The following is a 23284-nucleotide window of genomic DNA, read 5'->3' as shown; positions in this document are numbered from 1 at the left end:
TTACAGCACCTACTTTCCTATTGAATCACCCATCAGGGGACTGGCGCCATGTTCTTGAAGGGGTTTCATCAAGCGGCACGCTGAGAAATACTAAACCCGGATATAACACAATTCTGACTTCAAAATAAAACGCATTCTATAAATGAAACGTCTAAATACAATAAGACCACGAAGTCTCACGATGTTCTTACTATCAAAAATGTATTGAACAAAGTCAATTCTCATTTGAAAATGTATTATCTTAGTTAAGTCCAGCTTGACCAACCACACCACTAAATACAGCTTACGTTCCAATACATATAAATAAAATGATAATGTAACAAAGACTCTGCATGCTTAAACTTTTGATGCTTTTGATGAAGTACATTTTGTGACCTCTATGTCTGTATTTATAAAGACTTAGTTATATTTATATTTAATTAGGACTTATTTAACAGTAACAACCGGGTTCTTATGCCACGACAAACACGGGGGACTTTACTTGTTGCGGTTGACAAAAGAAATGCTAATTTAAGTTAATGTGATCAACTCAGGTATCTAACCGCTGAATATTCTGAATTTTTAACAAAGCAGAGTTTGGTGAATGTGACTCCATTTTACCACCTTCTCCTTTTGTATGTATGTGCCCTCACTGTCAGAACGGTGCTATGGAGTATCATTGACACAGAAATCTACCGTCTCACCATTTTTCTTCAATTCCTTACTTGTATGGAAAGCATGATAAGCAGTTTATTTTTTTATGATTTTCTCAGGCTGACATATAACTGTATTATTAAAGTGGTTTCATTTTCCTAACTACCAACCGGAAGTCCCGGGCGTGTTTCCGCTGCTGCGTTGCCGCTGGCTTTGAGCGGCAGGCTGACAGCTGAACGGCTCGCAAAGGTACAGCGACGCAGTCTGCGACGTCTGATCAACAACCACCACAACAAACTCCCGTTTTAAAGACGACACGTTCCCACCTCACGCGTCGCGTCTTCCGACCCGCGCGAGCTCACCAGAGGACGGTAACCGTTAAACCTTGCGGATATCTTTTATAAACATTTTTTTTTTTTGGTACCTTTTTTTTCTCACCGAGAGAGGAACAGAGCCGTGTCCGGATGTGCCAGCAGTGTCGGCTTTGTTTTTCTCTTCGCATGGCGTAGGCACCTTTAAAAAAAACAAAAAACCCAAACCCATTTCTTCTAAAGGCAGGATATTCTTGATGTGTGGAGGGTCGGAGGAGGCCCTCGGGTCCGCACCGTGTCCCGCTAACATTAACCGTTCCTGCAAATGTCCCCGTTTGTGTGGGAAATGATCGACGGAACGGTTGTGCAATAGAGAGGAAGAAGCGTCGCAGGTCACACATCCCGACATCGCAGAAAGAGAGACAGAGAGAGACGGAGAGAGTCCCCGGGATTTCATCGATTCCTGCTCGAGGACCCCGACAGCGACGTCCGTCGTTTGTGAGACGGACACAAATCAGAAGGAGGCGATATCCGGCTCGTGGTGTCGTGTGTGAACCCCTCGGAGGACCGGGAGAAGCTTCACGATGACGGGCAGCAGCAGCAGCACTCCGGCGGACATGGTGAGAGAATCTGACCACGTAAATCCGTTCATTTCCTTCCAGGTGACCTGACTGATGTATGTATGGATCCAGTGTGACGTCGTGTTTATGGAAGAGTGATCAAAGTTTGGGCCGGTGGATCTACAGTAGAAAGTCGACTTGGCTCGTGAACTGACAGTTTAACTTTGTTCTCATCTCGTGTTTCCACTGTTTTTCTCCTTATTTTGAACCCTTGTGTACCTTTTTATGTACTTATGAACCGTTTTTAAATGTATTTATGTATAAATGAGGAAAATTTTCCTCTGATGCCTGCTATTGATTACGAAACTTTCCACTGATTTGCATCAGGATGTTAATGGGAGTCTGACCTCATCAAACATTTACATATCATTTCTTTTGAGTTACTTTTATATTGTGATGAGTTGGTGGGTTCGTAGCGAATGACCAACCAGAGGGTTCTATATCGTTGGCATTGTTTAAATAATTGAACCAATAGGACTTGCAGCTGTCATTCAGCTTTTGATGTTTTCATTAAATTTTTTATTTGATCTGTTATTATCATGTCATCAGCTATCATCATAAACTTGATATTGTTTAACTTTTAATGGTTTTTGACCTTTGATTTGGTTGATCTTGCTTCTACAGTGTATTTATTTATTTATTACATTTTTTGAATGTTGCTTTATCAGAAAGTACAGCAGTTTTTCAGGTTTGATTGTGGTTTGAGCGTGCAGCTGTCCAGTTACTATACTCCCCATTTTAAGCAAATTATTGGAGAAAATTGTTTTCAAACAGATGCACAATACTTTTTTGGGAGTAAACTACATAATAGACCACAATTACTAAACTTCTGGATTCAGCATTATGACACTAATGCCCGGTTGATGTTCATTTAATACGTTTGTATTGAAAACATCTTGTTTTCACACTGTTGGTCAGCAGAATCACTGCTTTAAGGATTAAAAGGGCGACCTGAGCCTCAGGAAATGGACATGGGCTGCTGTCGGTATTTTAAACGTATTCATGGCCTAAGTGAGTCGCTGCAGAAGTATTGGTCAATTATGTCAGTGACAAAGAAATATCTAAGGGCGAGGTGCTCCCCTGCCCGCTCCCAAGTGCACATTGACCGGTAATTTCATTGCTTAGTACAACCCCATCATGTCACACAGACTGATGTAGTGGGGCTTTTAAAGGAGGCTAAACTATGACCTCAGGTGACTTCATCAGCTTACCTTCCCAAGGCGCTGTCCTTTTAGGACTTGTTTTGGCTTACTGTGTGCTTTATGAACTCTGGTCATAAAGGCCTCCTGTCGGCACCTCCCGGGCAAGCTGTTAAAAGTGGTGTAACAGGACTTTAATTCGGCTCAGCCAGTCTTCGACATGATACATCCCCCTGTGTCGGTCATCTTCGCTGCTCTGGGAATAATTCCGAGTCTAAGTATAGAAAGGATAAACCTCGTAATGTGCCCCTCTGCTGCACAGATCAGCCGACCCGGCTGTGCCCCTGCTGCTTCGTCCAAGTCTGTGATCCCCTTGGACAGCAGGTCTGTCATGTTGTTGGGATAACACGGCGTGGAAGCTAGAGGTGAGCCGGCCTCTACGTGGTCCGGTCATATAAAGTGTCTAAGTATAGAGCATCGCAAAGACTCTCCGTGGATATAATCACATCGTGGAACGGTCCTCTTATGACTGGTGGCTGAATCTAGATCTAAAGTTTAGAGACGGTCTTTCCTAACACTGCTATCCACGCGTGTGCGTCTGAGGCTTCCAACTGCCAACTCTCAAGCAGTGTTTGATATATTTGTTGTAATTGTAATTTGCTTAATTGTCTTTAATCTCATCTTATCAAACATAAAGGTCACTTTTTCGCACACAAGTGAGACATTTCTGGCTCCTTCCCGGAAGAAATTTGGGGAAATATCAACAATGTGCATTTAACTCTTACTGTGTTGTTAAAATCAACCCTCATTCTGTCTAGGAAATGAGCAAGTGTGTGTGTATGTGTGTGTGTCACACTTATAAAAGCTGTGGAGAGTGGGAGCGAGAGTAGGAGGAGAGGAGATGGCTGGTGCTAAACATTGTGGGTGAATGAATCTGAGGGAAGGAATAGTCATGCCTCTTGAGGATGGAGGAGGGCTTTTTTTCCATCCTGAAAAGAAGAAGAAGAAGGAGGAGGAGGGAGGTGTGGGGGGGGGGGGGGGGGGGGGGTGTGTGGTGGGACAGGAAGAGTGAAGGATGGGGAGGGAGGGCTAATTGCCTCGCTCCGGGGTGGATCGCAGAAGCGCTGACGGGGCTCGAAATGGTTCCCATGGCAACAGCGGGACTCTTTTTGATCTGAAGTCTGGATGCCCGCCCGCGTGAGTAGGTGTAATGGTCGGGCCGGTCGCACTGCGGCTACGTGTGTGACAACGAGCTGACAGCAGATGAACAGAGCGTCTCGGTGGAGATAAAAGGACCCGCTTCCACTGCCCTCATTGTCAGGTTTTCATCAACCCTGTGTTGCCGTGCTAATTGACGGCTTTTTTTTCTTCTCTCAAGTGAGAATCGGCTGCAACTATTAGTCAATTAATTCATTACTTGCAACCATGACTTTGTGACGTCGTCTCCTACTGTTGGGAAGTGTTTACTCAAGTCGTACAGTCACACGTCTGGTACCGATACGATGTGAACCAACAAGCACGGTTACCACACAATACACACACACTGTCCAGCGGCGTTTGGTGATCCGTGTTGGAGGTGGACATCACAGAACAAATGAACCAAATAAAATAGTTTCTGAATTTCCTTGCACACCATGTGGTTTTATTGACGAGTGTGTGGGATCATGAGCTCCAGACTGCGGAGGAACCAAAGCTTTGTAAAAGATTGATCGATCACTTGTACTCTCTCTTTTTTAAATTTTTCATCATTCATCTGCTCAGGCAGCACCACATGATGTCTGTGATCTGTGGGGTCAATTATCATTGTTGCAAAATACCGCCGGTGTCTATTTGTGGGAAACGTTCATAAAGTTGTTATTTGTAAAATGTCAGAAAATAGTAAAAAAAAAAAAAGGTTGGGACTAATTCCTAAAGCCCAATGGGATGTCTTTTTAAATGTCAGTGTAGTATTGCAATGCGGGAGGGAAACACCGCAAGAATTGACATCGGATAAGCCAAAAAATGACGTTAAATGTATGAACCGTTTTATTTGTAAATCATCTCAGAATGGTGTTCTTTGGGTACCAGCATGTGGCTTCAAGCTGCTCACCTCTGCTACTCTGTGTGTGGCTAATTATCATGACGGTGCTTTGAAAGCAGTTTATAGTTCATTCCCACATTGTTCGAGTCCCCCGGGGGACCCACCCACGCACACAAAGGAGTCAAAGGTTGCGGGTCGGAGGTCAGCGGTGTGTTGCCTGCATATGAAAGCACAGCGGCCGCTGCAAACCGCCCTCCCCGTCCCTCCTCCCCAACTTCAAGCTGAGCGCAGCACTCGTGACACCGAGGAGCTCAAGACAGGGAGAGGTTGGCGTGGGCGCGACGTCAGCCTCCTGCGGGAGCTGCCAACGGGGCCTTTGATTGACACGCTGCCAGAAAGAGCGCCTTTTAACGCCGCGACAGTTGGATGAAGCGCGTTGGCGAATATGTGTGTGCGCAGTAGCGGGCGCCGCGTGTCGCAGGTCTGAGTCACAGGTCAGGATTACATCACCGGGCGCAGGGCTTGATGCATATTAACTCCGAATGTTGTCACACGTAGGCCGCGGCGCGAGGGAAAAGTTCTGAAAGCAGTTCTGAAGATGCCGGAGTGGTCCTGGACTACTCACATATTCATTTCGAGCAGATCGGGGCACCGATGACTCACAGCTGAAATGCTGACAAATTGTGGAACGAGGCGGCTCAGAAATGCTGTACAACGAGTTGACGATTGATGATGATAATAATAATAAAATAAACGAATGGGTGTCTAACATGCTTTGATGCTGCAAAGTGTATATCACTTGTATCAAAGTGTTGTTCAGCATCGGCGCTTCGTTGAGGTGTCGGTCCGGCAGCCTTTTGTCAACGTGTAGAATTAACTCTATTGTATTGATGAATGTCGGACACACCAACAGGAAGTCCCATTGAGAACCTCTGCCCCATCGATCGCTGTGATGTAACTGCGTCTGTGTGCCTGCGTAGCCTCCAGCGCGGCCCGTGTCTGTGCTTCCGTGCAGTGCCCCGCATGAAACGTGACACCTGCTGCACATACCTGTCAACGCCGGCTTTTTCCATCCGCCACGTTTGTTCCAGCAGAGCATTTATGGGTAGATGCATGGCCCCCCTTTTGAGGGTGGGGAAGATTGTTGCATCAGAAATATAAGTATAACCTGAGAGTTGGGAATATTTTGTTTTCGCATAAACATGCCGTGTATTCGACTTATAATGGAGATGTATTCAAAGCCAAACTGCTTTACTGTGAATCCATCAGTTGTGACCGGGTCGATTTAGCATTTGTAAGTCGATCGCTTCTAATCATCACGGCCGCGTTCCTTTCCGTCACAGTGACGTCGAGAAACGTAGCCCACCACAGGGGGCTGTTGCATATCCAATTATGGATTTGATTTCGGTAGTCTAAATGATGGACCATGGGAAAGCCGCCGCTGTCTATAGAGTTTATTGTACATTTAAATGACTGTAGTGCAAGGCTACTATAAGATATACCTTATTCCCTTTTTTATTAGTGTGAATCTTGCACGATCAGCACTTTCTGACATTCCTATTATTTTTATGTCGCCAGACAAGGCATTGTGTGAGTGCTCCAGCATGTTGTATCCACAGAATGCCATCCGGTGGGCTCAGATAACACTCCGACACAGAATCTCGTGTTACCGTAAACATGCACCGTGTGGCTGTATGTGCACTTCAGCCACACGTTTCCTAAAGAGTTATTTTTTTAAATTTTGGATTTGTCTATATCATTATTTATTAGGGAAATAAGGGAAGCTTGTTATGCCAAATGACTCTGCTGCTGCTGCAGGCCCATTTCCTCTCTGTTGGTTCCCTTTGCAATGCTTGGAAGTAAACTCATCTATTTTTTTATTTAAATAAAAAGGATGAATTGATAATCGTTTCATAATTGCATCGGTGCCCTTGGAATCAGACTTAAATCTAATCGTGAGATGACTAGAGACCCCCCCCCAACGCCCCCTCACCCCGCCTGCTGGGAACCACACAAAGCAAACTATAATAACCAGCGAGATTACATCTTTAGGATGAAGCTAGCTATTAGATTTCGCTCACACGGTTGGAAAGCGTGAGCATACCTCCTTTTGTTGTTGGTTTCTATTTCTGATCCGCCCAGCTAGAAGACTGAATGGGTCTGTGAGGGTAAAAAAAAAAAAAAACAGTGTATGCGTGCTGGGATAAGGGCTTATTCTGCCTGGAAATCCCCCCCCCCCCCCCCCCCCCTTCCCTCCCCATCTTTTTTTTTTTTCAGGAGTCAACATTGGCAGGTATGGCTTTGCTCAAGCGGAGGAATGTGTTGAACTACTTCACTGTTCCTCGGGGCTCCCGAGGTCCTGGCTGACGAGAAAGCTTCTGGACTACACCCTCTGAGTACGGCCCTGAACCCTCTTGACCATGAATACACACTTGTTTTAAGCCCTTGGACATTGATATCCTGCAAGCAGTGGCGAGAAGCTGCAATGAGCCCCAAATGCAGGGCCTCTGTCATTCACTGATCACTGGGTTCCTCGCCCCACATGCTGGACCCCGCGGGACAGACGCAAAGTGAGGACACTCTTCTGTTGGAGCCACAGTGTAGTATCTCGCTTATGAGCCGTGTGCACATTTGCATGGCGCACAAAAAAAAGAAAGCGGCGCTTCTTCCTGTTTATTGTGACGTGTTTGCATTTTTGGCTTTCCCAGAAATTTGTAGAAGAGCGCACACCACAAAAACGAGAGCTGTGTTTTAAAGGGCGTTGTTTTGCGCATACGGGCGCAGTGTGGCCCTGTGGTCTCCATCTCTGTTTGTCCCACTATTCACCAAAAAGCTGGGGGGAAACCCCTGATTTGCTTTGTTTATTGAATAAAAATGATAGTTGTTGTTCTGGTGGCTGTTAATATGTCAATGTGGAAGGTTAAAAATGAGTACTAAGCAATAGCGGACGTGACCTCCTGGTCCTGACTCTTAAGTTGTGGAGAGGAAGGCGGACGGCCAAATGAAAGCTCATCGTGATGATTTTACTTTCATACTGTTCTCAGTACCTGAAAGCATCGGTGTGTTTAACCTTTTGGCTCATTTGTCTTTTGTTGCATGAAGCGTTTTATGCCTCATAAATGATTTCATTAGAAGGCAGTGTTTGCCAATCATTAATGGAGACTCAGGGGTCACCTGTTCCTATTTCCAGTTTACTTTGACTAAATCATGGTTCTCCCTGTGATGATTTCAGTTGTTCACCAGCCATTCATTTAATTGAAAAACTCGGATAGAGTCTTTTATGGTGAGGTTTCAGGATGGGGTCTTTCCGTACGCTGTCATTTTCCCACAAGAATTTGAATAGATGTGTGACAACACTGCCTCTCTCTCCCTGTAGGTCTAAATGTTGAGTAGAAATCGAATGCGAGTGTGTGGAGGAGAATCGAGGGATGGGGAGGGGTGGTGTTTGACCAGCTCAATAAAAGGAGCCTTTCAGCTGCCCTGGAAACAATTTCCAGCTGACGGGACATTTATATTAATGCGTCGCCTTTGCCAGCACAGACTGTGACTGTGTGTGGGGGAGGAGGGTGTAGGGGGGTGGGGTAGGGGGGGGGGGGGGCACCAGGGCAGCCAGCTAACAAGAATAAACTGTCCCTCTTCAAGATACATTTTGGCTGCCATTTATTAAAGAGTCCTAAAATCGGTGTCCGTATCCGAACGTCCTGGTGGCAGCGCAGCCAGACGGACAACCCATCCGGCAGGAGTCAGAGGGCCAGTGTTTAGAGTCTTTAGGTCCCAGACAGGGCGGACATTAGCGACGGAGCAGTCATCCAAAGGTCAGGCCTCATCGACGGGCTCCTCCAACAGGATCAGCTGGCCTCTAGATCGCACGTACATGCCTTTTAAACCCAGACTTGTTCCCTCCCAGGGATGTTCAGCAAGCTTTTCAAAGTGTGAACGACCGTCTTTGTATTTCAACTCAGCAATATTTGAAATCCTTCATGTTGTATAGCTATAAGGGCTGCTGCTTGTGGGGCTTAAATAATCATTCCATCCGTTCATTTTAGTTGAGAATTACAATTTCAAATGTCAGGAAAAAATGTAAATGTAAATTTGTTCAATCCAAAACCAAAAGATGTCGCATTTTGAGTGACACAAAATGGATAAATAAATAATGTAATTGATAAATACATTGATAAATAATTCTCAATAACAAAGATTGAATTATTAAAACGTAAGACCATAACCCATATGGTTGTTTCATCACCCAGTGAAGCCGAGAAATGTGAGAAAGCTGACCAGCGGGTTTCCAGGCTTCCCAACACCATGAATTGACTATTTGTTGCTAGGTAACCATCTCCAGAGGTCATCCTGGCGAAGCTTGTGTGTCAAATATACCAAGAACTAACTAAACTAGAGCCTTAATCCTCAGCTGATAACGTAAGTCAGCTTTAGCATTTTAGGGATTTGGTAACATTCTGTGCGGACACTAATCATCCTGCAAATGTTTCACATGGTGGACATCAATAATGAAAGAGTGTCGGTGTGAATGAAAAGGCGAGCATAGAGAGGGTCAGTTCGGCCTTCATACCGTCTCGCACAAATGTATCATTGCATGTTAGATGCTGTGGAGCAATTTGACTATAATTATCTAATCGTCCCAGCAGGCGTTTTGTGTGTGTGTGTGTGTGTGTGTGTGAGCGTGAGCGTGAGCTTGAGCTAGTGGTAATAAAGCATTGGACCTTGCACAGGAACGTTTCTTGGGTTTCTTGAAATGAGGAAGCACTCTTTTTATCTTTAGGGAACCAGCAGAACTCAGACTCAGAAAGAGGACGTCAGATATCGACCCAGTGTTCAGCTTTATTACACATGTCTGTCAAGTGGCCCTCTGTGGGCCAGAGATCATTTGACTAAACACACGGTAACCACAACAACGGTGTTTGTTCATGAATAAGGCTGGCATGTTTTGGCGGCGTTGGGCTGACTTCCACTCGGCCCGTCACAGAACAGCTCAGTCAGCTGACCTCGGTGTGGTTACGGTTCATAGAGCAGTGTTGTGTAAGGCTCACCAGAACCCCCGAAGGCTCAGAGATGGCAGGTGCATTAGTCCAGTTTTATTTTTTAAATCTAAATTTAGTGTTGAATAAACATGGCTTAAGTGATCTTGATCTTTTTTTAAGCTGCCTTTGCAAGCTGCTGTTAACTGTTGGATGTAAAGGAGTAATCATACTATCTAACATGGCTGTAGACCTCTTAATTATGTCTACAAAATGTCTGCTAAACACCACCCTTTGGCCGGTTATGACGTCTTTTTTTTATTTCCTCCTCGGAGTGGAACAATGTTTGTCAAAGATCTTGATTGGGTCCCTGGGCGCCCCCCCCCCCCCTCCCAACCTACCCCCCCCTTTCTCTTGGTCCTGAGCCTTCCTGTTGTTGCTCGTGTGAACGGTTGCCTCCACTGTCTCCCGACTGAGGCCGCCTTTTTCCTGTCGTGCACAACAAAAACACGGGCCGAGTCTGTCTGTTGTGACTGTATTGGATTGTTGTACCTACAACTGAATATAGTGCAGCATTTAAATGACCTTATTGAAAATACACCATTTTATCAAATTGACCATTCACCAAGATATTTTTTGTTTGGAGACTGTTAGATTTTGATCACACTACACATGATGTAATGCCCCCTCTATAATCTTATTCATATTATTATTAGTGTTTATATACCATATATGATTAATTACAATGTGTCTAATATATCTGATGTTTTACTGTTTGCTTCTTACACATGTTCCCTCTAACTGTATGAGAAGCTTTCATTGCACGTAAACCTGCTTCTATTCCCGGCACTGCATGCTTCTTCCTTCCTGAATAGGCAAAGAGAGTGTGTGTGTGTGTGTGTGTGTGTGTGTGTGTGTTAGTGGTAATACCTCTGGTTGAATCTGTCCGGTGCCATCTGGTAAATTCCAGCACAGGGGGGAATTTTTGCTTGCCAGAAGTCTCTATCTATGGCCTTTCTCTCTCCAACACACACACACACACACACACACACACACGGTCATTTCATCACGTGCGTTGTGACTGCAGGGCAGTACTGTTTTCTGGGGGAGAAAGAGAAAACGCAGTGTTGTAGATGTAACTGGATGTCTCCCAGACGTTTCTCCTTTCTCTCAAGATGATGCTCTCTCTCTCTCCCCCATGTTACATCAGTTCATTCCATGTCTGCTAAGCCTTTATATGATCGGAGGACACGGACAAAGACATTTGTCTTTCTTCAGCAAAAAAACAAAACAGCCAGTAAATCAGATTTTTCTCGTTTCACGTTGTTCTCTGTAAGATTTTTCTTTTTTTCTAAATTGTTTAGGGGATGGCTGCGACAGATGTATTAAATCAATTGATGAGGAAACAAGAACAATATTTCAATAATGGCTCTAATGCTTAGTTGTGCACATGAACTACACAGAGTAGTGTGATGTGAAGGAAAAGCAGAAGGGTTATAAATCATCCTTCCAGCAGGGCATTAGCTACACAGGAGGAGGCGAGGGGGGACCACCTAGGGAAAAGGACTGGACAGGGAAAAAAGGCGTGAGGGGGAGGCGGGGGAGGAAAAAGAGGTCACCACATAGTGGATGTGGTTCTCTTGGGGGGGGGGGACAACAGCATCTGGATGCTTAACGTGACTCGGGGGGGCATTTGACACACCGGGGGGCCTGGTAAAACACGGGGGAGGTAGTCACATTAGTTCGACACACTGTGACGGAAGTGAGAGGAGGAGGAGGAGCAGACGGCTGCAGAGCAAATGGAAGGAGGTCGAGGACAGGAGGTCCTTTCATCGGGGATCGCCAGCCCTCTGTGTGGTCCCTTCACACCAGCGGCACGCCGACACGTGGCTCCTCCGCCTTTTGGGATAGGGTCGGAGCCCGGAGAAAATTGAGGCGCGGGCGGGGACAATTGCAGTTTAGTTTGTGAAACGGTACCGCACCGAAATGGAGTGGGAATGCAGCCCAGTGGCGATTTAAACAACACTTAGACACTAACAACATGTTTTCTTCCAGTCACATTTTTCTTGTGCTACAGTATTTCAAAGTGCTTTTTAACATTTTACCCGAGACAAAAGCTGAAACACTATATACTAAAGAGATGAAAGTCCTATTCATTCCTAAATGTCTTGTTAGATTGAGCCCTAAATAACTTTATTCAGTGAGCGAGTTTTGAATGAACATTTCCAAGCTCGAATGTATGAATGAATGGAACCTCCTCATGTTAGCCGTTAGCTATGATGCTGCTAACGTAACTCGCTGTCCTAACAACAAGGCTCTGCTATTGGAAAGCTTTAACGGAATCCAGTTTGCCCAATGAAACGATGAGCAGCAAAACCATTGTTTCACTCTATGATGGTTACATTGTGAAATGAATGTGTGGCTCACCAGGGCGTCGAACCGTACAAACCGACCACAGACCGTCACACCCATACTTCTTTATGACATTCATCCACCATTCTCCATCCTATATCAGGTCTCTGGGAGAAGAGGACTCGCATTTCTAGACGCTGACTGAGGCATAGGGGGGAATCGAATTAAGCTTACAAGGGCGATTTCACGTTTTGTCCTACGGCTTCAAACGGCGATCGTTTTGAGTGTGCGTGAAAGCGCTTGTGTTCATTGCTCATGTGCGAGCGAACGTGTGTGAGCTGATGCTGAATGAATGACCTGAAGGAACCAAGTAGAATTCCCATTCACGTTTCCCTCTGCCCGCCGCGTCTCCCTGACCTTCGCCGCTCCCTCTTTCAATCCTCTCTGAGCTCCCGCTTCTCATCCCCCCCCCTCCCCCCCCTCAGTTCCACAGGCTCGCATCCAAAACCTCCTCTGTGCCCCCTTTGGCATCAGACCTCGTCATCACTATCAGGGCGTCGCTACAGCATCAGCACTTTGGAGGTGATGTGTAATACAGGACTCTGTTGTCTTGTTTTATTCTTCCCCTCTAACAGAGAATTCTCCTGGTACGTCGCTGAGGTCCGATGTGGGAATGGGGATGTTGATTGGAATCTAATCAAATCAAGCGACACCTTCTTGGTTCTGTCTCACTTTTACTACGTTTCCCTCCTCTTCTCGTCTTCTCTGGTCACTTAGGAGAAGAGTGTGTGAATGTGCGTTTGTGTGCGTCTTGAAGAACGGTGGCTAGCGGTGAGCAGCTTCATACCTGAGGATACTTTGGACTTTAGACGCCCGCGGTCACTACCAGTCTGCGGTAGAAAAGGTGACGTGTTTCCAGACCTCTCACCACATGTGATCAGGACGCAGGTGTCTGTGGTGGCAGACACCTGCGACACATAATGAAAACTAAAAGTTAGTAACAATTTTAAATCTAATACTGTCCTGTAACGTCTGATCCCCGATGACTTGTTTGGGACTTAAAAGTGGAAACACAAAGTAGTCACATGCTCCTTTTCTTCAGATGCAAAGCGGAAAGCATTGAGACGTGTGTGTGCGTGTACGTGCATGCATGTGTGTCGAGCAGAGCAAAATGAGGAACTCATGGTGTAGAAGACGGTTGTAACCTCAGGTGTCAAAACAGTCTCAGACAAGCCTGCTTTAGTTTGGCCTAAAACACCGTGTTTAGTTAATGATCCATAATCTGCTCGCACTGTAAAACCCAAATGTGTTTTATGCTCAAGGACTCTTTAGTCATTTTGGAAATACATTTTCTTTTGACACACCTTTTCGCAGAGTGTTTGATAAAAGTTAGATGTGTGAGTTTCTATCTTCCCCCTGATTAGCTAAGAGTGGCTTAAACACACATTCAGCCAACAATCATTGTCCGGGGTGGGGAGGGCGCGCCCGTGCGTGCGTGAGAGCGACACAGTACAGTAATTAACTTCAGTTTCGGCTCACGAGTGTCACGTCGACTCATTGTTCCCCGGGGTGTTGAACAGCCATTTTGAACCGTGGAGAAGCGAGACAGCGAGCGCGGGGAGAGAGGCGGCAGGCGGCCATTTGAGACCAACCTGCGTCAAGCTCTTTGCGATCACAAAGAGGAAACGACAGGAGGAACGTGTGATCAGAGGCGCATACCTGGCGCCTGTCAGGAGACTGGAATGCGGCAGTGAGGCGTGTGGTTTTTTTCAGAGGAGAAAGCCAGGAAGGAGGGGGGGGGGGATGACAGCAGGAAAGGGCGCTCCAACCCGTTTCTTGAACGAGGAGAAGCAGCTGATTGATTAAAGGGTTATCTGTTTTTAAAGAGAGAGAGAGAGAGAGAGAGGGATGGAGAGCAAGCTGTCACTGGCGGGGCGCAGGAAACTGCCGATCACGCCGGTTTGACAGGAAGGAGAGGAGAGCTGCGCTTGTGATGAGGATGTCGGCTTATCAAAGGACACATCTTTTTGAGTAACAGAACAAAAGGGGGAGAAAGACGGCGAGATGAGGAACGATGGGGCAGCTGTGTGCAACCAGAAGTACCACCAATCGCTCATTTTCTGTCACAAGCAGCACCACCGACACGTTGAGGGTCAGAGTTAAAGTCTGAAAAGAGGAGTTGAAGACACCGAAATCCTCACCATCGAACAATGACTTTTCCCTAATGATCATAGCACGAACGTGTATTTAGTTTTTGCTCGAGGGCTGAAAGCGGAGCGTTTCATTGCTTTGTGCAAGTAAATGGCCACAGGATGTTTTGATGCTACTCTTGAAGGAAGAAAGCCTTCATTTAACAGCTCTGATAAAGCTGGGATGCAGCCATTAGCAGCCTCTGCCACAGGAAGTGCCAATCGGATAAAGGTATGTGGTGTTGGCTTTCAGGGCGCCTTGAATGATTCATGTGATTATTAGCCTTAATGGGAAGGTTTGTGTTTTATGCCCAATGGGAATTGGCCCTAGACGTTCCAGGATCACATGCTTTACGTTAGTTACTTCCTAAATATTCCATGCACACTGTTAATGTTCTGTTATATCCATTGTAATACCTAACGCTTTGTCTTGTTGTTTCCTCAACCTTTGCACCTCATGGAAACAACAGATACGTTTTGCATATGGTGCATGTTGTTCGTTAATCAGGGCAAAACAAACTATGACACACAGGAGCATAGTAGATAAGTGCCATAAGAAGATGGTAAAGTTAATAACAAACACACTTCTACTGGGTCAAGGTCCTGCTGTTTGTTTTGAGAACATTACTGCAGTGAAAAGGACAGCATCTGCTCTATAAAATGTGAACATATTTCAGCTCCTTCTCCTTCTCAGATGAAAGTTGGTTGACTGTGTTTGTTTAATTCCGGTTAGTAAAGTGTTAGATTTATTTTCAGGAACATACTTTGAGGTGCGGTAAAAAGAAGTCTAAGAAACTGATTGCAGTAATGCAGTACAACACTGAGACGCACATAATCACACCCACACTGAGACCACAACCTCTTACTTCTGGCTGTTATCAGTCAGCACACAAAGGAACTCTCACAAATAAAGAAAACCATAATAATCTATTTTTTACCTCAAACTCAAAATTAGGCTATTGGACAACTTCAAAGAGCTTATTTTCTCTCCAGCTTCTGACTTGAGAAGAAGAAGAAGAAGAAGAAGAAGAAGAGCTTCATGCAGCAACGCTGTGCCATCACGTACATTGATTGGGATTTCTTTTCAGGCTATTTTTTCATTAAAAAAAACAATGTGCTCCACGAGCGAATTAGTGTGCTAATGACAGTTCATCACCACAGTAGCTCTTATTGTGTCTGCTAAAAAGCATTTTCTTTTAACAGTTTTGACTAATTAGGAAAATCTGACTAGTGTCTTTCTGTCTGCCCCTCTCCATCTCTTCTTCTCTTTCTGTCTGTTTGTTCACAGCTTGTTCAACAAGCCGCAACGTACCCGCTTATTTACAACTAATAACAAAACAACCACTGATAATTCATGTGGGATTTGTAATCTACGTAACTACATTCTTTGGCTTGATAGGCGAGTTAAAAACTCATTCTTGCAGTCAGACATCCACGCTGTCAGCAGCGGCCAACCTTACACAGACTACATATAAAGCCTAATATATTCCCACAGGAAGGCTTCCCTCTCCATTATTTGTTGGCTGCTGCAAAGAGCAGCAATATTCTTTTAATGCACTTATAAACACAGCGCATACTCTGTCGCCTGGAGGAACAGTCGGGAGTGGTACTCGGGGAGGAATAATTATAGACGGCGTTGAATTTCCTGCTCTCCACCGTGTGCCAAACAGTGTTTAGCCGAGAGGGGTTTGCTTCCCTCTCATGTTTGCACCATGGCACTACTGGGAGGCAGGATCACATGCTTGTAGTGCGCATTGGAGCCGTTGTCCCCCTCTCAAGACAAAGAGTTTTTGGGTTTTCAAAACAAACAAAAAAGATCCCGCAAGCTTTTTTTGTTGGCCCCGTTGGCCTTAGTTGGAACAGTAATGTGTCTAAAATGACACGCCTGGAAACACACGTCAACACGTGTACATTACTGGCCGTTGTCATCGGGAAAAGCAGATTGTTTACTCTGTTGCTTTGTTACAGAACATTTGTGCCTTCAAACATCCCGGTAGCAGTAGGAGCATCATAAAACATGTAGGCAAAATAAAGAATGTCCGCAGTGATCTGTGTGCCCTCTTTCATGCACGAGAAGCCCGTTTCTGTAGGTTTCATTTTCCACAGATGGGCGCGGGAACAGAAGTTGCTGCTGCTGCTTCTGCTTCACCGGGGCGTTTCACAACTACAAATACTTTCACACACACACACACACATTGGGGAAGTGATACATTCACCATGTTCTAGTTCTCCATGCGCTTTGCAAACCGCCGAAGCCTTCATACAGAAGACGTTTGACGGTATGAGCTTCGAGCTGTCATCGGGTCAAGCCAACCACCAGCGGCTGTCGCCACGGTAACGGCCAGGTGATGCACTTGGGAGAGAGGGAGACTTTGCTTCGGTAAAGGGTCTTCCTCTCCACCGCGCTCCTCGTTGTCGGCGTGCTTGTGAAGAGCCGCCAGCAGCAGACGGGACGACTTGCTGCACATCCGCTCACTGAATCGCCCACATTCCGCACATTCCCGCTTCATCATCTGCAGCCAACCTCCATGGTGGAAACTCGTCCCATGTGAACCGCGGCGGGAAACACACACATGCAATTGCATGAAGCGGGCTCTTTTAACCCTTTACGGTTCACTAAAATCTGTACATATAAATATAAAGTCTGATCCCGTGGGGGCGGCTTTACTCGTTTAAATGAGCGTCTGTTGGGTCCATGTTTAGGGCCACTGGGTGTGATCGTACGTGGCCCTTCCATTTTTAACCCCATAAGCTGATCTGCTAACACGCTCACAGAGACGCCTGTTTCAATCCGTCGGTGTTTGCGCTGCGTTACATCGCCCCGGCTGACCCTGTGTGCGACTTTGTGTCTGTGTACATACGTTTGCGTTGCTCGACGGACGCTTGGCGCGAGGGAACCCGGTCGAAACACAATGACACGTGCGCGTGTTCCGCGCATGCACTGCGAGCCAGACACACAAATGCAGACAGCCAAGTCAAACACACACACACACACACACCAGAGACCTTTGTTCTGTGATGTTTGTGTGCGCTCTTAAAGGCATATTGTACTACTGCTAAACACAGTATTTGGGGTCTTTAAGGTGAGATATGAACTACTGAAAGACATATTTGGGCCTCCCGTCTTGAGTGTGATTCATTGGAAGCAATCAATTGGAATCAAGTCATTAGTTTTTCTTTTTTCAGTTGGCATGTTGAAGATGATGATTTTTAAGACTGAAGGGTAAAAGTGTTGACTATTAGTGTATAATGCTTAGGTCGCTGCTTTGTGGTCCTTCACAGTATTTAAAAAATGTTTGACTTTTACCAGATACGATTAAGGTTATTAAGGTGGAGAAATAATGCCAACGCTACTGTCTCTGCTGTGAGTGAGAGTAATCCAATCCAACCGGTTTCCGTACGCTGACTCAGCAGAGCTGAAGTCCACACTTTTTCCAGTGAATAAATGTGCAAGATATTGTGATTTGTTTTCGTTGTTTTTCTACACTACTAGTAATGTTTTTTAGGGTCGAATAGTGCACTCATTTCCCAGGTAATCAACCTTAAAAAGCGACAAATCAAATGAATGGCATGGAAAATGAAAAAAATCGTCAATAAATGCATACTGTGTCTAATTTACAGTAAAATTAGCTAATTTAAATTTTTATCTCATGAGGATTCTCATAAAATAGAGTAAATGTGATAAAACTCCAGACTAACAAACACCTGGATCAATAGTGGTGAAGGTGACTGTGAGAGAATTGTACAGAAGACCATGAAGGAGACCACGAGGGGTCGGAGAGAAATGTGAGGAGGAAGTTGGAGAGACATCTGGAACTTAATCCTGCGGAAGGACACTCGTATCCCTCTCCTACTTCCTACAAAATGAATTCACTTAAACTTTTGCGCTTCCTGAGTTTTTCACTGTGTTAAATGTCACACACGACAGTTCCTTGTGTTCCTTCCATTTGATTTTTATTCTTTCTGACAGACATTTTCCCCTTTTTAAAAATCTTTTCTGCAGATAAACCTGCGGCTTATTTTAGTCAGCGGGAAGACGAAAGAATTCCTCTTCTCTCCGAACGACTCCGCGGCCGACATTGCCAAACACGTCTATGACAACTGGCCGATGGGTGAGTAGCTGTGTTGAGGAATGATGGTAGCAACAATGACAACGTTAAATCGCCCTGAGGTCATCCAGGCATTTCATTTTCTACAGCCACGTATTATCTGTACCTCTTCATTATTCATTTAATGAAGTCTCACGGGCCTTTTGTTCACTGTCAAGCTGACTACCGACTCACCACTTAGACGGTCCAATGCTCGTTCAACTGACTTCTGATTTATGGTGTGCGAGGTTAAGTTAAACATACTGGGACGTTTGCTAACCCCCCCCCATTGTGCAGATAAATGATATAGTCCTGGTCTTGAATAAACCATAAGCTCACATAAGCACAGCTGCTTGCACACGCTGTAATAACTAAAGATGTAGCTGCTAAAGCATCAAGCCTGGTGATCTCATTTATCTGGGCTCTTGTTGTAGCTAAAGATGAGATCAGCTGAGGGGTTCAGTCTCACTCTCAGAACCCAAGCAGACCCGCTGCCTCTTGACTTGCATGTGGGTCAAAGTAGCAGTGTGAGAACGTGCCAATCTTTGCCGTGGGTTAACTAGAGGGAGCGCCTCCTTTCGACTTGATTATGATCTCGGTACACCCTCCTCCCTTCTGTAGTACACCCACTTCCTGGATGCCTCCGCACGACTGATGGAATTCCAATCAAATCGGGTTTTCCCACGGCGCTAGAACCACATTTTGGAGAGGGCCACATCCCCGAAAAATATATAAAATTACACATATGAACTTGAAGAGGATCTGTGTGTCCCTCAGACAGAGACCCAGAGCAGGCCCTCAGTCCGGCACCATCCGTTTAGCTGGAGACAAACATCTGGTTGCCAGACGCTGCTGCTGTGCAACACCCCCCCCCCCCTCCCGTTTTCTCATTTAATGCCTTCACTTTCCTGTCTGTAGCTCTTTCGAAGGCCACGCCCCATGTTCGTCTTTTGCTTTCCTTCTTTCCCCCTTTCCGTAGTCTCCCTCCGTGTCGGTGTTTCTATTTAACCCCCCAGCCTCCCTTCTTTGATTTTTTTTTCTTCTTTCAGACTGGGAGGAAGAGCAGGTCAGCAGTCCTAACATCCTGAGGCTGATCTACCAGGGCCGGTTTCTGCACGGCAACGTAACACTAGGAGGTGAGGAAGCACAGAGAGTACAACTCCCCAAAAAACAACAACCCTCATCACACAAATGCACAGCCGCGAGTTGCTAGGAAAGTTCTTTGCTGCTCTCGTCTCTTTTCCCCCGAGCAGCGGAACAGAGGCACCTCAGTGCTCCGGACAAGTCTGCTTTGACCGAGAGAGGGAGGAGAGGGAGGAGAGAGGAAACGCAGAAGAGAGGGGATAAGGGGCATTAGACCTTAGGCATTAGTTTAGACCTAAAGCAGCACAATAAGGAGACGAGAAAGGGTATGTTTAAAATAACAAAACATATAGATTATATGAAATGAATTACTCGTGTTTTTGTCAACATTGAGATATGCAAAGGAATGTTTACATCACAGAAGGGACGATACATATAACAGCTGTAGTGTTCAAAGCATTTGTTGTGTTCCAATTTGAGCCCAAGCTCTTCCTGTTCAAAGAGGCATCTGTCAATAACTGATTCTGACGAGCATCGATTCGGACAACATAAATAACATGATCGCGTCATCGACACACATATTGATTTGTCTCCCAGTCCTACTGAAAGTGAACGCTTTCCAAAGGTTTCTCTTAAACAGCTTAATGAGTTATTTTTGGAAGGTTATATTTATTTTCCCCTTATCAGGCTCCTTCCTCACCGGCGAAGAGATTATTCTGCAACAAAATGCCACAGCTTTATTATTTATTATTTTAACTTAATGATTCTCTCAGAATAACCTTTGCATCCTCTCTCCCCCCCCCCCCCCCCCTCTCTCTCTCTCTCTCTCTCATCTCCCCGACTAGCTCTCAAACTGCCCTTGGGGAAGACCACAGTGATGCATTTAGTTGCCAGAGAGACTTTGCCTGAGCCAAATTCCCAAGGTAACCGTCCCTTCTTCCCTTTCAGCGGGCCTTTTCACATGCCGAGCAACATTAAATGTTGTGCTGCCAGACACTATGTATCCCCCCCCCCCCCTCACACACAGGTCTACTGTGTCAGGAACAGCCACTGCTGCAAATGATTGCCCCCTTTATGTGTATCCCTACGATACGGCACATTGTGTAGAATATACAACCGAAATAAGTCATATTAGGTCACTGGTCTCCTGTTTGTGACCGTGTAGTGGAAGGGCTGACTGACCAAACAAACAGTCTAGAGTTTGCTAGTGTTTCTGTGTGTGTGTGTGTGTGTGTGAGAGAGAGAGAGAAATGGTTATTGTGGTCTATAAAAACACTGTTTTTGCTCCACCACATTATTACCGTACCACAATAGAGCCACGCTTTTGTTGAATAGTTACAAATGAAGTAACAATGATAGTCGCCGTCGCTTACTTTTAAAAGCGGAACAAAGCTCCTGATTCGATTACCATGAGGTTTTGTCGTAGTTTTAAGCATTTAGTCTTGAATCAGTCTGGATTGAGTAACATATCCACAGGTTTAAAGGCTTATCGGACCCTAAAATCCTGCTCTACGAGACAGGATATAACGGCTACATTATCATTTAACCATTAGAGTAAATCTACCGGGAATGTGTGCCTGCATGTATTTGATAGGCCGACATAACACCTTGTTGGATGATGACGTTGTCTGTTTGTGTTCTCAGGTCAGAGGAATAGAGAGAAGACCGGGGAGAGTAACTGCTGTGTCATTCTGTGAACACACGTCGCCACCACCGTCCCTCCATCCCTCTCCTCCGTTCCCACGTCAACATGTTGGACCGACCCATTTGGTCCCCTGTGCTGAAACGTGTCCACAATGCGGATTTGCATACAGACAAACATACAGATACACCTTTTCCTTTTGTTGTCCCTCACACACACACACACACACACACACACACACACACACACACACACACACACACACACACACACACACACACCCATTTAGAAAAACAGCAGGCTCATGCTGCTTGCTGACACACAGTAGGGAGCAGGAAATGGATTCACTTTAGAGTTGATTCCTTTGTCTCAACTGATAAATTAGTGGATGAACTGGATTTGCAAGTGTTTTTTTCTTTTGATCTTTTTTTCTTTTCTTAATGCACACCTTTTTTAAGCCTTCTGGCACACAGACAGACAGACACACACAGACACACACGTACCTGCAGTACACACAAACAACACGTCCAACCATCCTCAGTCGGCCTGTTTAAAGCTCCTCGTACTAGCTGGTTATTATAGTAATGCAGTGCCCAAGTCTGTGTGTGTGTGGCCTTGTTTTCTCATTCAGACCGCTGAGAACTTTTAACCACTAACAATTCGCCAACACAATTACCCCCCCTCCCCCCACCCTCCACACACTCACACACACACACTCTATGACTTCCTGTCTACAGATCCAACCAGATGTGCTTGTGTGATCTCCCTCGGTGCAGCAGACAAAGCTCAGATGTGCCTGATAAGAGAACTCAACTCAAACCATGACACACACACACACACACACACACACACACACACACACACACACACACACACACACACACACACACACACACACACACACACACACACACACACACGTGTCCTTTTTACTGCCCTCCTCTGCATGTGCCCTCAAAGGTCACAAGAGAGAAATGATTCCTTTCTCCTGCTGAGCGCTGTAGAGGGCGAACGCGTCTTTTAGTCGCCATATACTGAGCCAAACAAAGCCTAACGGACAAACAAATGCACAACAACCCGTGCTGGTGGTCTTGTTTTGGTTATTTGTTTGTCCATGATATTTGTGACTGTGTTTTGACAGTCACACGCATATTACTGAACGACCAGTGTTGTGATTTAATAAAACATTGCGTCAGGTTTTTTTTCCCTCCCTGATGCATTTGCAATTGTGATCCTTTTTGAAAATAAAAAAAGTATTGTGAAGGATCTCTCTGAAACCGGCAAGGAATTCATTCGGAATGAAAATGTTCATCTTCATTCGTCTTAATTCGCTCCTCGGTCTCATTTCAAGTTTCTCTCAGCATTAATAAGTCCAGTTTGCACAACCAAAGCATGGGCTCCTTCATCAGATTAATACAAATGTATAAAAAGGTTTATTGTTTAATTTTATATTTTTCCAATGGAACTATTGTTCCACACTATGGTAAGGTGTAGAGTATATTTAATATGAATCCTATAGAGAACATGATCAATCTAATCTCGTCGATACACAGTATATTGGTGTGTAGTCTATGATTGTGTATTGGGTTAGCTTCTAGCCAGTTCACAGTCACTCGCTGACAATGTCTTGCGCTTAAGAGCAGCATCACTTCCCTAATCATCAACAGACTGTATCTTTATTTACTTTCATCTGCGCTCTTTATTATTATTTTTGCATTTGTTTATAATTTTTTTTTGCTTTAAAGAATCGCTATGTAACAGCACTAGGTCTTAAAAAAAAATATGTTTATATTGATCAGGGTTCAAATATGTACAGAGCTAAATGTTTTCAAACCAATTGTAAATAGCACTAATGCCCCCCCCCCCCCCTTCTCCCCCCTCCCTGCCCCCTCTGCCCCCATCCGAACTCCAAAATGGAATACATCTGTAAACTAAATAAAGGTTATTCAAGTGCAGTGCCTTTTGTCATGTCTGAATGTATACGTCTTTTGAGGGTCACCTGACACGGACAGCCTACAATCAATAACATATTCAACAGACGGATCGATAATATTTTATTTTACGACTACGGGAGTATTTCTGCCGACTCTTTAACAGTCGTTTGGGAAACTCGGTGACGAGAGACTTCCTGCAGTTGTTGTTATGTCCATCGTTACGCAACAACAACACACGTAGCTATTAGTTATTCGCCAGTGATGTGTGGTTGACACATTTTGTCTTGTTTTCTTAAC

General features: G+C 45.2%; 1 protein-coding gene across 1 annotated transcript; it reads left to right on the top strand.

The window, feature by feature from the left end:
• Window positions 1-840: 840 nt before the first annotated feature.
• On the top strand, window positions 841-23008 carry ubl3a (ubiquitin-like 3a). Its single transcript, XM_037467178.2, has 5 exons — window positions 841-1564; window positions 18244-18352; window positions 19378-19464; window positions 20257-20334; window positions 21056-23008. Exons 1-5 carry the CDS (start codon window positions 1529-1531, stop codon window positions 21106-21108), a joined length of 363 nt encoding a protein of 120 aa, XP_037323075.2. The 5' UTR covers window positions 841-1528; the 3' UTR covers window positions 21109-23008.
• The last annotated feature ends 276 nt before the right edge of the window (window positions 23009-23284 follow it).

The sequence above is a fragment of the Pungitius pungitius genome, chromosome 16 (assembly GCF_949316345.1).
Source record: "Pungitius pungitius chromosome 16, fPunPun2.1, whole genome shotgun sequence".
NCBI classification, from domain to species: Eukaryota; Metazoa; Chordata; class Actinopteri; order Perciformes; family Gasterosteidae; genus Pungitius; species Pungitius pungitius.
The sequence above is the reverse complement of the archived record's forward strand: the minus strand, read 5'-3'. Positions and strand labels throughout refer to the sequence as shown.